The following is a 14,814-nucleotide window of genomic DNA, read 5'->3' as shown; positions in this document are numbered from 1 at the left end:
CAGTTTGAGTTATTGACATTTTACTCCACAGACAAGCGAAGTAAATAATTTTTGTGCGCAGTATACGACGATTTGTATTTATTTAAACAGTAAATCGCTGAAAAGTAAATATATTGAAAAAATACACTCAATGCATTTCATAAGACTTTAATCAGCTTAAAAGTCCTACTATAACAAAAAATCGAAAATATAACCCTTTAATGGCTATATTAAAGTTACTCCTCGTCGGGTTCTACTGAGCGAATGCAAATTTGATATTTTGGCTTTTAATACATAAAATTTAATATTGTATAAAAATATATAGAAAGAAACACCAATACTTCGTAATTGCTTTTTTTCGAATTAGCCCATAAATCACATTATCGCCACTTGTGTGCACATCAAACAAAGGAGGACAAGTACGGAGCCACATCATTGATACAATCGTGCATTCAACTACTAAACTCGGGTTGACCAGCACATTATTATGAACAAGAAACCACCTTTGCCGCTATCAGCATTCATTGGCCCCCAATCGAGTACAGCAAGCAGCAGTGGCAGCGGTGGCGCTTCAATGTGTTTCCCTACGCCTAGTAAGAATGAAAAGCAACGTGACCACCACTCAGGTGGTCTTTGCGGTTGCCAAAAGGCACCCAAATCACATTGCATATCTGCGACAGGTAAGTCTTAAATACAAAATTAAATAGTGGGAAAAAAATGAATTAAAAATGTGCAACTTACAACTTATATCTGGTTTGAAAATCACATTGCAGGTGTTTTATTGTTGGTGCTGCTTTATACGGCCATGGGTTCCATTATATTCGTTACACTTGAGGGTGAGCTGGAAGACACAAGCTCATTGGAGACGGCCGTAGCTGCCTCAAAACCATATCCGCGCACGGAATTGGCCAACGCTGAAATAAGATCGAGGTAAGTACTTGAGTGAAAAAATTTAGGTTGAGATTTTTTATTTTATTTCATTTCATTTTATTAGTGAAAGTCTTTTTCTTTTTTTTTTGTATTTTTTTTTTGGTTTAATTTTGCACCTTTGAGCTAGAAGGGCAAAAAAGTTGCATAATTATTTGAATCACGTAGAGCTGCAGCTTTATTTATTTTTCGTTTGATTAAGTTAAAATTGTATGTTGCAAAAACGGAAAATGTTTTACTTTATAAAACAAAGGTTAAAAATTTAGGTTAAAAGCTTTAAAAATACGGCGGAAAGAATGCAAATAATGGAAAATGTACTTTCGCGGTTTACCAAAGCGCAGAAACTATAATAAAGTGTTCATTTACAACAATAAAATTTCAGTTCTTTATTTGGTGCATAAAATAATCTTTATAAATAATTATAGTTGAAAAGCAAGAAGCGTAAAATATAAATGATTTGAGTACTTTTACCTAAAAATTTGCATTTAATAGTTGTCTGCGTAAGTAAGTAATTATATTTATTTACTCTTAACACCCAACCCAACATAATAAATGTTAATCATACGCACTGTAGTACGCGTTTCACACTTTACAATAGCAAGTGTCTAACTCAGTGCAAATAACAGTCACAAGAGCAGTCTCTGCAAAATTAGAAGTGTTTAATTGTTCTAATCACGTTATTGTAACAGCCACAAATAATGCCAAAATCCCAAATTAGATAATTACGTAAATTAATTTCAATAAAACAGGCACCAAAGCATTTTCTTTTCTACATAATTTACTACACAACAACGCCACTTTTGTCGCTTCTGTCGTTTCTGTCTTTACTGACATTGCTCTTCAGAATACGCAAAGCTACTCGCAATGAGTTACTTTGGCCAAAGTACGATTCCCTGAACTGGGTTGCATCATTCATAAAATAATCAACCACAAACGCAGCACGCAAACAACTGATTCGTATGATTAAAGTGTCTCCATTGAATAACAAAGCACCGAGCACATGTTTCCTCTACAGGAGGTATGAGTTCAAATAGGTACTCTGTCATATGCCATTGATGTTGGCATTGCTCTTGTTACTGCTGCTGGAGCTGTTGCTATTGCTGGTACTGGTACTGGTAGTCGTGCTATCACTGCTACTGGTAGTTGTATCTTGACTATTGTTTGTATCCTTACAATTCAAGTGAATTCACTGAAAATTTCATATTTGTTGATAAATTCAGTAAATGCCAAACTCTGGCATCAAAAGAGCGAATGTCTATGCCATTGTTATTTATAAATAACTCAAGTAAACTAATTTACAACTGTTTAATGGAGCAAAGTCGAATACAGTTTTTATTTTTATATTTTCCACAACTTATAAGATTAAATTTAAAATAATGAAAATAATGAAAATGAAAATAATATAAATGTACACACAAATGTTTTTTTTTTTAAAAAAAACTTATTTTCAAATAGTAACATAAAGTCCATAGTACATAAAAGTATATATAAAGACAATAAAAATAACAAAGCATTTAATACAATATAATAAAAATAGCTTGAAAATATTTAGAAGAATTTATACAAAATCCTTGTTCAGAACTTTTCCTTGCTTACCCTCACCGTCACCGTCACCCTCACCATCACCCATATAAATTTATATGTAGCATTTTTGTGATGAAAATTGTGTATAATAAAAAAAATTTATAATGAAATAAAATTTGCGCAATCAGTGTTGCATAACTATGAATATCCTTAACTTTGTAGCAAATCTCTTTGTTAACAGTTTTTTGGACAAGCTCAACAATCTGGGAAAGAAGATAAATTTATATCTATCTTAAAGAAGATTTTCTTAAAAACTTTTTTAATTCCAAAATGTGCACCATTTTAACATGATAAGCTTATTTCTATTTATCTACGTACAATATTTATTAATTATATTTAAATTCAATTTAGATAACCAAAGAGAATCATATTTCAACATTGCATTAATAATATCATTTAGATCTATTTATCTTTATAGTTATTAATTATATTACATTTTCAATTTAGTTAACCAAAGAGAATCATTTTTCAACATTGCATTTATAACATCATTAAGTTCAATTTATCTATGTAGTTATTTATTATATTAGAACTTAATTTAGTTAATGAAAAAGAAATCACTATTTAACATTATTAAATATTTATCTATGTATTTATTAGATTAAAACTCAATTTAGTTTATCATTGCATTTATAACATCATTAATTTGCATTCATAATATTAAAAAATATTACTATATCTTTAGTGCAGACTTACACAGAGATTTATAGATTTTATTGGATGTTTTACCTAAAAACTGAATAAATGCTTAATTCTGATAAATCACTGAAAGAACATGTCATTCATTGTTCATGCAGAACTACCATCTTTTTGCCAACTTAAGTTCTTTCTCCTTCATTATTCTCAAATCAATCTTCGAATATAATTTTAATTTAAATTCTTTTTAACGAAAAATTGTTTTACTTTGCTAACTTCAACTTTTGAAAGTTATTCTGTGATACTTCTATATGCAAGATATTTTTTAACTAAAAGATATGAACTCAAACGTGTCTGGAAATCGAAAACATCCTGTGGAAAGAATGATGTTCCATTTTCAATATTAATTTAATTAATTAAAAATTAATTAATTTAATGTTTTAAGAAAAACACTATATCTTAAAATATCACTAGTTTACATAAACAAAAAGCAAATTTATGTACTTTCAATATCATTATATTTCTTCTATGCATTTTGACCCACTAAATTTAAAATTCACATAAAAATTTTTTATTATATTGAAAATAGGTTTTCAAGATATGAGGCTAAATTTTTTTTCACACTCGACTAACAAACATTTTTCTGAGTTCGACGTTTCGTACTATATTTTCCAATCAATTTAATAGTTTAAAAATTCTAGACATATGTATAGCAGAAAGTAAAATTTTGTGGTCGAAAATATGAACCGAAAAGTCACTTTATCTGTTGCAATAATTGAATACCTAGAATTCTGTCCGATTTCTTATTATTTGCATATTGAAAAAAAAACCAGTAAACTAAAGTGTAAACTAGTGTAATCTTTAAACAATAGGTCCAAAATATATGGAACGGTTCTTAAATTCATGCTAACAAACATACTATACATACTGTATAAGAACTTAATTACTAATTTCGATCTACATAATCCTAAAATGGAAAAACTAAAAAAACTGCTAGGAACAGTTTTAGTATAATAAACAAACGAAGAAATTATTTTAATTTATAGCACACAACTATTTATACTTATGCAGAGACTGTAGGAATTAATAAAAAAAATTTTTTTCGATTACATCAATCCTTTTTTGTACTGATCATTTGTGAAGAATTACGATGCTCAATAGTTAGGTTTTACAGAAATAAATTTTATAAATCAGAAGATGTGTTTACAACAACTTATGTTTCAACTGTCAAAATGAATGAGAACTATATTCAAATCTAAGCTTATAATGGGTTTAAATTTCAATAAAGATTTGTATATAACTAGGAATATAGATGATTCGGTCACACATTAAGCAAAGACACAAACGATTCAGTACACGCCATATTCTGCTGGAACCCACAAGTCAGAATAACAAAAGGATGCCCACGGAACACTTGGCGTAGAACTTGGAAGTATCGCCAAGTACTATAAGATCACTGATGATGACTACTTGGCAATACTTTCGAGTCTGCTAAACTTCAATAAATGAACAAAATTTTTGTTGCTGTCTTTTCATTTCTATTTGAACCCTTCTAACTTTTAAAAATGGTTATTTTTTAAACAAATATCAAGAAACAGAATATGAACTTTAATATTTTATTGAAGAATTAAAATTAAAAAATAAGTAACTATAACCAAAAAGGGTTATTTAGTTATTAATGATTGTTTATTCATATTTTATATTAAATATTTTCTTAATGCATAGAGAAGTTGTAGCTATATTTATGTTTAAATTGATTCATTTTTTTACAAATATATAAATTGCTAGGTATTTCTATTGGTGTTTCTAGTATTAGACTAAACAAATATATTTTAATCTATTCTTTTTTTTACCTATTAATCTAGCATTCGGTTTTTTTTTATTAAAAAAATATTAATTTTTAGGTATTTGTAGGTATCAGACACATATATATATTCTTACTAAAATATTTGTTAATGTAAATGCTTACAGGGTTTTACTATATTCGGTCTATTTTATTACAAAAATATTCATTTTTAGGTATTTCTATGTAATAGACACAAGAGATATATTCTTACGAAAATATTTGTTAATGTAAATGCTTACAGGGTTTTACTACATTGGGTATATTTTATTACAAAATATTAATTTTTAGGTGTTTCTAGGTATTAGATAAAAAAATTATTAAGTTATTTATGATTATTTATTCATATTCTACATAAGTTTTTTTAAATGCATAGAAAAGTAAATGCTTACAGGGTTTTACTACATTATTCATAATAAAAGCGGACCTTAGATCCAACCTTGATTAAGTATTAAAATGAATATATTTACAGTTTCTTTTTTTATATAATAATAATTCAACTATTTTTAAAAATCTTTTAATTACCTTATTAAGTATTTATGAAAGTTATTTTGAGTAAAATTGGTTTGCACTTTAAAGATGTTTAATATTGTAAATACGTCATAAGTCACTGCAGATGCATGGAGCACAAACAGTATGCAATCTAACTTCAGTACAGGGATGTATAAATAAGCTACTTATTTTGTATTAGCATACGCACTGGAAATTTACCCACAGAGCCACGCCTACTCATTATTGCTAACATGGTAGCAATTCAAAAGACATCATATGTAGAAATCCCTCTGTCAGAGCAAAACCCTGGTATGTCACTATTTTAGCTTATTTGCTCCTCTTGTTGGCGTTGTTTGTATTTAAATTGTAAATTTGCATACTTGTGCAATTTGTCGAGAGTGTGCAGATACAATATAAAAAACAGAAAAATAAAAATAATAATATTTGGTACTAAGCAGAATTACAAGACTGCAATTGCAAATGCTATTTTCATTTAAATGAACTTTTTCTGTTTTTCTGTTTTGCTACTTGTGTACAATATATCAGATTGCAAGTTATAAATACTGAAGGTTGTTAGATTGCTCGTGCAAGTAGATTTTATTATTTGCCTTATAGGTTAGTTTCCCAAGAATGCTATATGCGTTAGTTCTTCAAGATAATTTTTTTATTTTTTAATTTGAAATTATATTTATCAAAAGAGAAATTTTTTTAGTTCAAACTCTTGTAAGGTGAATTCAGTAACAATTTAGTATTCGTCTTTGCTTTTAAAATAAGGTAAATATTGATGGAAAAAGGTTAAGGGCAGAATTAATCTAGCGCTTCTACGAATTACCCTTTTTAACTCTTTTCCCCACTAACGACTTCAGTTAATCTTCAGTTTATCAAAGTAGCGGTTGAAAGAAAAATGTTCAACTTAACAAAAAGGGTTCAGGTTACATGTTTTGGGACGTTTGTTGAATTTTAATGAAATCCCATTTTATTTAGCGAACTTTGTATTATTGTTTTCATTTTCGATTTGAAGTATTTATAGTATTTATAGTATTTATATAAAATTTCATGGCATTTTGAATTTTCTTTCAGAACGGTTGATCGCCTGTGGTCGATTACAGAAGACTTAAATATTTTATACAAAGAAAATTGGACGCGTTTGGCAGCACAGGAAGTACAACATTTCCAGGTAAATGTCTAATTTATATAATTGATTTGTGTTTAAAATTTTCATGAATTGGTATTTCATCAAGTGATAAATGCCATTGTGTACACAATACTCAATGCTCGTATAGGTGCGAGTACAATAGTATTCTATATTCTAAGTCAATTACAATTATTCGTATTTGTTAAATACAGGATACATTGTTACGTGCTGTGCGCCAATCGAAAATTTATCAGCCTGGTGTGCAAATAAATCCACCAACGCATAAATGGACCTATGCCTCAGCTTTTCTTTATTCCTTGACGTTGATTACAACAATAGGTAAGTACTTGTACGTTTTTGATATTTGTTCTGTGTCACTCGAAACATACTTCAGACTAATTTGCTAAGTAATGCTGATTGATGTAAGAAAGATGCATAGATACGGAATTTGAGACAAACAAATCGACACTTGCTTGTAAAGATAGACTTAAACAGAAAATGTATCTGTGAAGACAAAATGTTTATTTAATTTATATGCTTGTTAATGTGATTAAGTATAAAATTATTCTAATCCAAGTACAAGGATGTTAATTTAGTGCGTTGGTTGATAACAATCTTTAATTTAGCATTGCTTTGTTTTGTTTGCGCACATAAAAATTCTGACTTTCATAAATGGCTTCCTAGAATGAAAATAATTTAATTAGGAATATAAAATAATTTAATCATGACAAAAAAAAAAAATTTACTATAGTATAGTTCTTTGAATTTTCATTTTATATTAACAATTTCTATGTAGTCTGATAAAGAATAGGTATTCAGAAGCTCAGTTTTTATATATCTATATCTATATAAATATCTATATATAAATAAACTATTTTATTATTCATAATATTTACTTAATTAACTCGTTTATTTTATTTTCTTCATTTTGTTTTTAATAAAAACTTTTATTTATGAGTGCCAAAATTTCTTTAACTATTTTCTATTTATGGAGTTGGCAGTCAGAGGACAAACTATAGTTCTCAGTAAATTAATTACCGCTCAAAGTCTTAATGGTTTAATAAATTTTAGAAATTATAGTTGAAAATATAAAATAAAAACTCATAAATTATAGTTGGAAATTAAGAGAAGATATATGTGTACATTGCGCACATTCCACATTTAAATATTTTCACGAGTTTTGATTTAATAATCAACTCTGCTTTGTTTTCTTAGAATGTACAGCAATTCATAGTTCTTTGAAATATGTACTTTAATTGTAGTATCTTATTTGAGTAAAATATTTAATTAACAATAAATTAATAAGTTGACTTTTCTTTGGAATTCGACTTCATATCTGTAGTTTCATTTCAAAATATTTATTTACTTCATCTTTTTTAAAAATACAATATGTTAAACAAATTTTTTTTAATTATCATTCAATATATATTATTTATTTTAAATACTATGTTACTGTTTGTATAGTATTATGCTATTATATAGATACTGTCAAACAATTTAATTAATTTATTGACTTAATTTTGGAAAATTATTTTTCATGTAATTTCATCTACTGAGAGATTGGTTTTCTTCAAACAGGTAAAGGGATAAAAGCATTTAAATGGTCAAGTGTAGACAATGATTGTCCTACAGATCAAGAGCACATGTTCTATATGTAGCGAACATATCATTGATACAAACTAGGGGAAGACTTGACTATAAATAGTAGACGATTGTTTTTCAAAACTATCAGTTGATAGTCAAGCATTCTGAATTAAATAGATAATAAATAATATTTAAAACATAAATGAATATCTTTTACATATACAAAATTAAATTATAAATGGAGAAATAAATTCTTGAACGTTATGTCATGTGACAAATATTCTTCAATGATTTTTTACTACTGATGAACCAGTAATCACTGTTATATATATTATATTTTTTTAAAATATCTTTAGATAGGCAAATGTTCATTACGAGGGATAGACATAAGGTATAATTTTTTCCTTTATTTGTTTAATTGGCCATTGTAGACGTGAGTCATCCTTAGTCGTGTTCAGTAGCTTTCTTAAACTAGCCCTATCAGTAGCTTGTTGTCGACAATTATTAGTACCGGTTACTTTTATGTCTCTCGTCACTACGGCATTCTACCGGAACGTCCTCTACCGCGCTTTGAAACACGGGTACCGAATCAAACACCATTTTAGCCGTAACACTTTTTTCAATGCCAAGGAATAAGAAACCATAGAATTTCAAAACTTCTTTTTTAATGCTTCTAACACCTTTCTAGTCACTATTTGTTATTGTCCCACTTTCTACACCATATAGAAGGACATACTTGTACACTGTGATTTTTGTTTGTAGAGAGAGGGCTATATTTTTCAATTGTCCACTTTGCTCGAACTAAGAAATGTTGGCAAGAGTAATTCTATGTTGACGTTATTCAAAATCTTTCACAATTTCGAATTTATGGTTGTCAATAGTGACATGTATCCCAAAACGCTTAGCAAATTTGTTTGCTTACACAAAGTACTTGTTTTTTCTAATTTACCAAAGTATTTATTATTACTTCATAATATTTTCCGCTTTGTTTTTAGAAATTTAATTTATTTAATTTAAAAATTTAGTGTTATTACCTGGTACTTTGACTTTTGCTTATTTGTTTTGCTATTTATAGGGCACTGATTCTTTGCACTTAATATAAATATGAATTTATGCTTTCATAATACAAATATTTTAATACATATATATACTTATATTTGGTTACAATGTGAAATATGTAAGAATGTTTTTTCATCGTATACATACATAGCAACTTTATTTGCTTATATAAATGCTACGTAGGGCACTGACTGCTTGCACTACACGAGTCAACTTCGTTATTGATATGATTTCATGCAAAATTTTAAATATAAGATTGAATACTTTATGGTTTTTTTGAGGGAATTAAAATATAATGCAAAATTTAATTTCAACACAAATAAATTCCACTTTTTCTTGTTATGTGACTAAGGGCTTTAACGAGCTGTCGCTATCCAACTCAATTTAACGCAGCTGTTGCTACCTCCGTGTCAACCCTTGTACACTAGATTCGTCAAAAATTGCTTTTCTTCAAATATTTTTAATGCCGTTTCCTTTAGGTTTACTCAAAAAGTAACAGGAGATTTTAAATGTAAAAATATCGTTTTTTTGTTAATCTCTTTAAAAGATTTAACATTCACAAACAAAAAAAAAAATAATTGTATGTTAACTTCCTTTAAATCCAAGCACGAAGAGAATTTTTATGAAGTATTTTAAGGAGTTTTAAAAAAATTCATGTAAAGAAGTATATATATTAAATACACTCAGTATAATTTTAATTTATTTAAATTTTAAATTCAGAATAAAATACAATTTTTTAAGTAGGAGTGAAATTCTGTTAACTGCGCTACAGTCGCAGCTTCCGTTTAATTTCCTAAAAATAACTTCAATTTGTGCTGTTAAAAGCATTTGTTGCGTTGTTTTCTACAATAATTAAACCAATTATAATTTTAATATTCTGAAGCCGCTAAATTTGTTCATTATTTATTTTATTTATAGCTTAAAATTCAGAGATTAGCTTTCTTTAAACTTTCAATGAATTTCAACAAATTTTTACTCGTTTTGTGAAGACTTAATCCTTTTTATGAATTTAATTATTTTAAGATTATTGTAAAGGTCATTAAGCTGTTTAATTTAAGCTAGGGCCTATAATTACTAGTTTGTACTAATGTTGTCATAAAAAAGTGCAAATAGTGTTGTCTTTTAACTGTCTGAATTAGAAATTAGCCAATTTAGTTGGATATTTGTGATATGATGATCTGATATGATATCCAAGCACAAAGAGAATTTTTATGAAGCATTGTGAGAAGTTTTTGAAGAAAACTATGTAAAAAAGTATATATATTAAATACACTCAGTATAATTTTAATTTATTTAAATTTTAAAATCTGATTGAAAATGGGTTTAGCAAATAATAATTTTAACAGTCTCTTTCTTAAAACACTCTTGAGAGTATATGCTTCATATTTAATGTATTTTAATAATTAGTTACTGAACTTAAGTTCATATGATATGTGTTTGATAACTCAGTGTATATTACTGCACTAAATAAGTTATAAAATGTTTTTGGAATACTTTAATTATAAACCAGATATATTTAAAAGCTCAAGTCGAGTTAATACCCCGATGCCGGAGATCCATTTATGCTGACATCCACACCCGCTATGGAACATCCACAAGTTTTGGTAAATTTGAAAATAGAAAATAGAGAATTGAATGTGTTATGCACAAATTTTTAAAAAAATAAACCCATTTCTGGGACAAAAAGATGGCTTGACAATCAATATCAAAACGCTCCATCATCATACGGTTGAGTGAACAATAAAAACGCTGAGCAGCCATAATACCGAAATAATGTAGCAGTTTTAGAAGTGCTGAAAAAAAATCTATAAATTAAACAAGTTAAAAAGTATAAATATATATCACATTTAATAAATATTTTTAAAAGTGTATTAAATTATTGATGGGAATTTCATAATTAAAAAATTACAGAATGTATATATATAAAGCGTATTATAAATTAGGATAATAAAATTTTGTCGGCCCATCAATTAGCTGCAACCACTCTGAATTAAAGAGCAGCTTTAATAGATATATATATATACATATTGTAAATGTTAATTTATTTCACATTTAATAAAATAAAAATTTGAAAAAAAAAATTGAATAAAACTAAAAACATATAAAATGAACAAATAAAATAAATGAACCACAAGAGTTAAAAAAGAAATGAAAACCTCAATTAAGATAAACCTGCGGGCTTTGTAATGAGAACATTTTCAAACTCTGATTTAATTATTTTAGTATAGTTGAGAATTTATTTATATAGATTGCGTTGATTGTTTATACCAGAGTTGGGAACTTTTTCATAAACGTATGTACCTAAACTATTTGAATTTTTTTGTTGTTCAACTTTTGACTCCGCAGATTTTTGGTGTCAATAAAAATGTATTCACAACGAGATTTTCTTTAATTATAAAGCTTTGTTATCTATATGGAATCCATACTTAATTTTTTTATATTGTATAAGGAATATTGAATTGGAATTGTATAGATTCCATTTATTAGAATCTACTTTTTCTTGCAATCTTGAGACTATAGACTTCAAGTATTTTAGTATTCTGTTAAGTGTCAAAATATATATCTCGAAGATCGTGATATTTTGTCTTATGTTGATTAAGTGAATTAAAGGGAGAATTTTGTTAAGCTATCAAAACATAAAAAAATGTATTATTTTCTTTAATAAATTGAAGAAATAGACAGCCATTTGCTATCTAAATCGTCTCGCGGATATTATTATCATATGTGTTACCGTTCATGGAAATTTTAATCAAAGGATTAGCATTTTTTGATTTGTAGAAGGATTAGAACTTTAGAGAAATACTCCTTCGACCGTCTGTCAGACTGCTGATCAGCAAAAACAAAACAGCATTGTAACTACATAAATATAAAAATATATAAACTATAAAACTACTTATAGCTGCATAAAAACTTATATAAACTATATATAAAGTACGAAATAAACTAAACTGAATTGATCCGGTTTATCTACACCAGAGCTGTCCAGACTACATGCGATTGCGGGTCAATACAAATTACTGTACAGTTTGGAGGGCCGCAGACACAAATACATACGTTCATAGTTGTTATTTTAAATATATATATATGGTAGGACGTTGGGACAGTGTACTGTCCAACAAGTGGCTCCACTTAGTTGAAGGATTAGTCGAAGTAGACCACGAAACTACTTGGGTCCTTTTTCGTCCTTCGATTCTCGGATGTTGTTATTGAGTTAATGCTGGAGTGGCTTCCGTTCGCATAATTACATCTTTTGTTAATGCAAGCAGCTCATTTAGCTTGATGTTTCCTGTTCCAAGACAGTCTTTCTCTTACTTGCCAGTGCTGGACATTGGAACAATATATGCACCGCTGTCTCCTTTTCTTCTAGACATAGTCTGCAAGTGTCTTCCTCAGCAAGAGTTATCTTTTTGAGGTGATACTTGAAGTTGCGATGTCCAGTAATTAGTAAGGTTAGCCAGCTTAGAGTGCTCCGCGAATAGCTAAGCACTTTTATCGCTTCCCTGGCCCACGGTTTCGGCAACATGAGTTTGGTCTGTCTACAAGTGGTCAACTCTCTCCATCTATTAAGATGAAGTGACGTTATGATCTACACAATATTTTTGGTAGGAATGTTTTGGTTATAATTCGAGTTAGGGTTTTGGACTCTTTGAGCATCACCAGTGTTTTTTTAATGTGTCAATATAAGATTCAAAGTTAATACTTGAAGTAATACACCGTAATTAAATTCTTTCATTAAAACATTAAAACTTTCATTAAAAAATATTTAGTCAATTATATTATTTACTAACATATATGTAAATAGTTGACAACGCAGGTATTAGAAAGTTGTAGGAGGCTGGCGATTCGGACGTAGAAGAAGAAACAGTTCGGTTCGCTTGCGGCAATTCGTTTAAATTATAATATTTATTTGATTAATTTATTTGATTTGATTAATTTGATTAATTAAAACATTTGCAAAAACATTAATATTTCTAACAATAATAAACTCTATCTTGTGTTTATGCAAGTATTGAAATATAAATTCTGAATTTAATATACCGTCAAACCTTTTAAATTAAAATCTATTTTATTCTTCTTTGTATGAAATTTCATATATTTTTATTTATTAGTACAACTATAAGCTTTGATTTGTTGGCAAAGAGAAATATTATTGTGACCTTCTGAAAAAAACTCAAACATTGAAAGCTCATTTCAATTTCCACATAATTTAAAAATGTTTTTGCATTTTTGGAACACCTCATATTTTATTATGCTTTTGTAAATTTAGATTTTTATTAAGCAAATTGAAAAGTTCTTAACAAAAGTACAAATCTGACCTTTAAAGATTTTCTTTCAATTTTAATTTATTTCATTTAAATAAATGAAAATAAAAGTAGTTAAATTAAGAAGTATTTTTCCATTGTCATCATTTAACTAATTTCCAACTTAAATTAACCCACATAACGGAAAACACTTGAAATTCTAAGAAATTTTCTTTTTGTTTCGGAAAATTAAATGCTTTATTGCTAAAATTGTAGGTGTAGATGTTGCTCATCAAAGGCGGATTTCAGTATATACAACACAGTATGGAACACAGATACTTTTGACGTATACCCATGTATTCCCAAGAGAAACTTGCTGCTGTATATGGTATATGGTTTACTTTATAATGCGGGTATTACGATGTAAGTTCGAAGTGTATAAGTCATATAAATTTTTTATTTGTACACCTGTGAATATTTTGTCCTCAGCAAACTCAACATGTTGAAATCAAACATAAACCATGAAATAAAAATAAAATTTGTGGAATAAAGCTACATAATACTTTTTCGTTTCAAAATTTGTTTCGGTTGACTTTTGTTAAATCAAAGTAAAAAATACAAAACAAAAAAAAATGGCTGAAAGATTTGGAAAAATCACAGAATTTTATTAAACACCGAAGAGCGAAGAACAAAAGATATAAATTTTGACTTTATACGATTTTCTGTTTTATTTTTATTTTATTTATAGATTTTTGCTTTCATTTGTTGTTGTGTTCTTGTTAGTCGAGCAAAACTCTTGAAATTGTTTACGGGCTAAAAACATTCGACTTAATGATGTTCAATAAACTGACTGGAACCAATGCAGCCACCGCAACCGCAACAGTGCTGGCAACAAAGGAAACCATTTTGTTGTTACTTCTTATGTGTATTTGGCAACCATTTTTAAAAGCACTCCTTCAAATTCTTCTCATTTTCATTGCTTCTTCTTCTTCAATATTTGTTTGTGAAATTGATAAAAATTGCCGTAAGCAAAAAAATGAACAATGAAATAAATTTTTAATTTTTGTATATATTATTACTTTTATTACTGTTGCTGTTTTTGTTGTTGTTGCTGCTACTGTTACTGTTGTTGGTGCCACAGCTGTAACTGTTGTTCTATTGTTGTTGTTGTTTTTGTTGTTGTTGTTCTTGGTGCCTATCTTATACCATAGATGGTATTGTCTGTCGGCTACTGGTTAGATGTGCAGTAAAAATACTTTTTCCTTTTTTGGTTGAGTTTTTAATTTTCTTTGTTCGATGCTCGTCGATGCCGTGAGTTGTCGTTGTTAATCGAG

At 28.1% G+C, this 14,814-nt stretch overlaps 1 protein-coding gene across 1 annotated transcript; it reads left to right on the top strand.

Annotated features, from left to right (window-relative positions):
• Window positions 1–312: 312 nt before the first annotated feature.
• On the top strand, window positions 313–6,995 carry LOC119666445. Its single transcript, XM_038075721.1, has 5 exons — window positions 313–659; window positions 753–909; window positions 6,542–6,638; window positions 6,809–6,935; window positions 6,991–6,995. The coding sequence occupies exons 1-5, from the start codon at window positions 467–469 to the stop codon at window positions 6,993–6,995; spliced, it is 579 nt and encodes a 192-aa protein (XP_037931649.1). The 5' UTR covers window positions 313–466.
• The last annotated feature ends 7,819 nt before the right edge of the window (window positions 6,996–14,814 follow it).

Source organism: Teleopsis dalmanni, chromosome 1 (genome assembly GCF_002237135.1).
Source record: "Teleopsis dalmanni isolate 2A chromosome 1, ASM223713v2, whole genome shotgun sequence".
NCBI lineage: Eukaryota > Metazoa > Arthropoda > Insecta > Diptera > Diopsidae > Teleopsis > Teleopsis dalmanni.
Note: the sequence above shows the minus strand (reverse complement) of the source record. Positions and strands in the feature narration are given on the sequence as shown.

Coding starts and splice junctions, on each gene's coding strand:
- LOC119666445 (XM_038075721.1), top strand. CDS start 467: ATGAACAAGAAACCACCTTTGCCGCTATCAGCATTCATTGGCCCCCAA. Junction 910..6,541: donor AACGCTGAAATAAGATCGAG/GTAAGTACTTGA, acceptor ATTTTCTTTCAG/AACGGTTGATCGCCTGTGGT. Junction 6,639..6,808: donor AGGAAGTACAACATTTCCAG/GTAAATGTCTAA, acceptor TGTTAAATACAG/GATACATTGTTACGTGCTGT.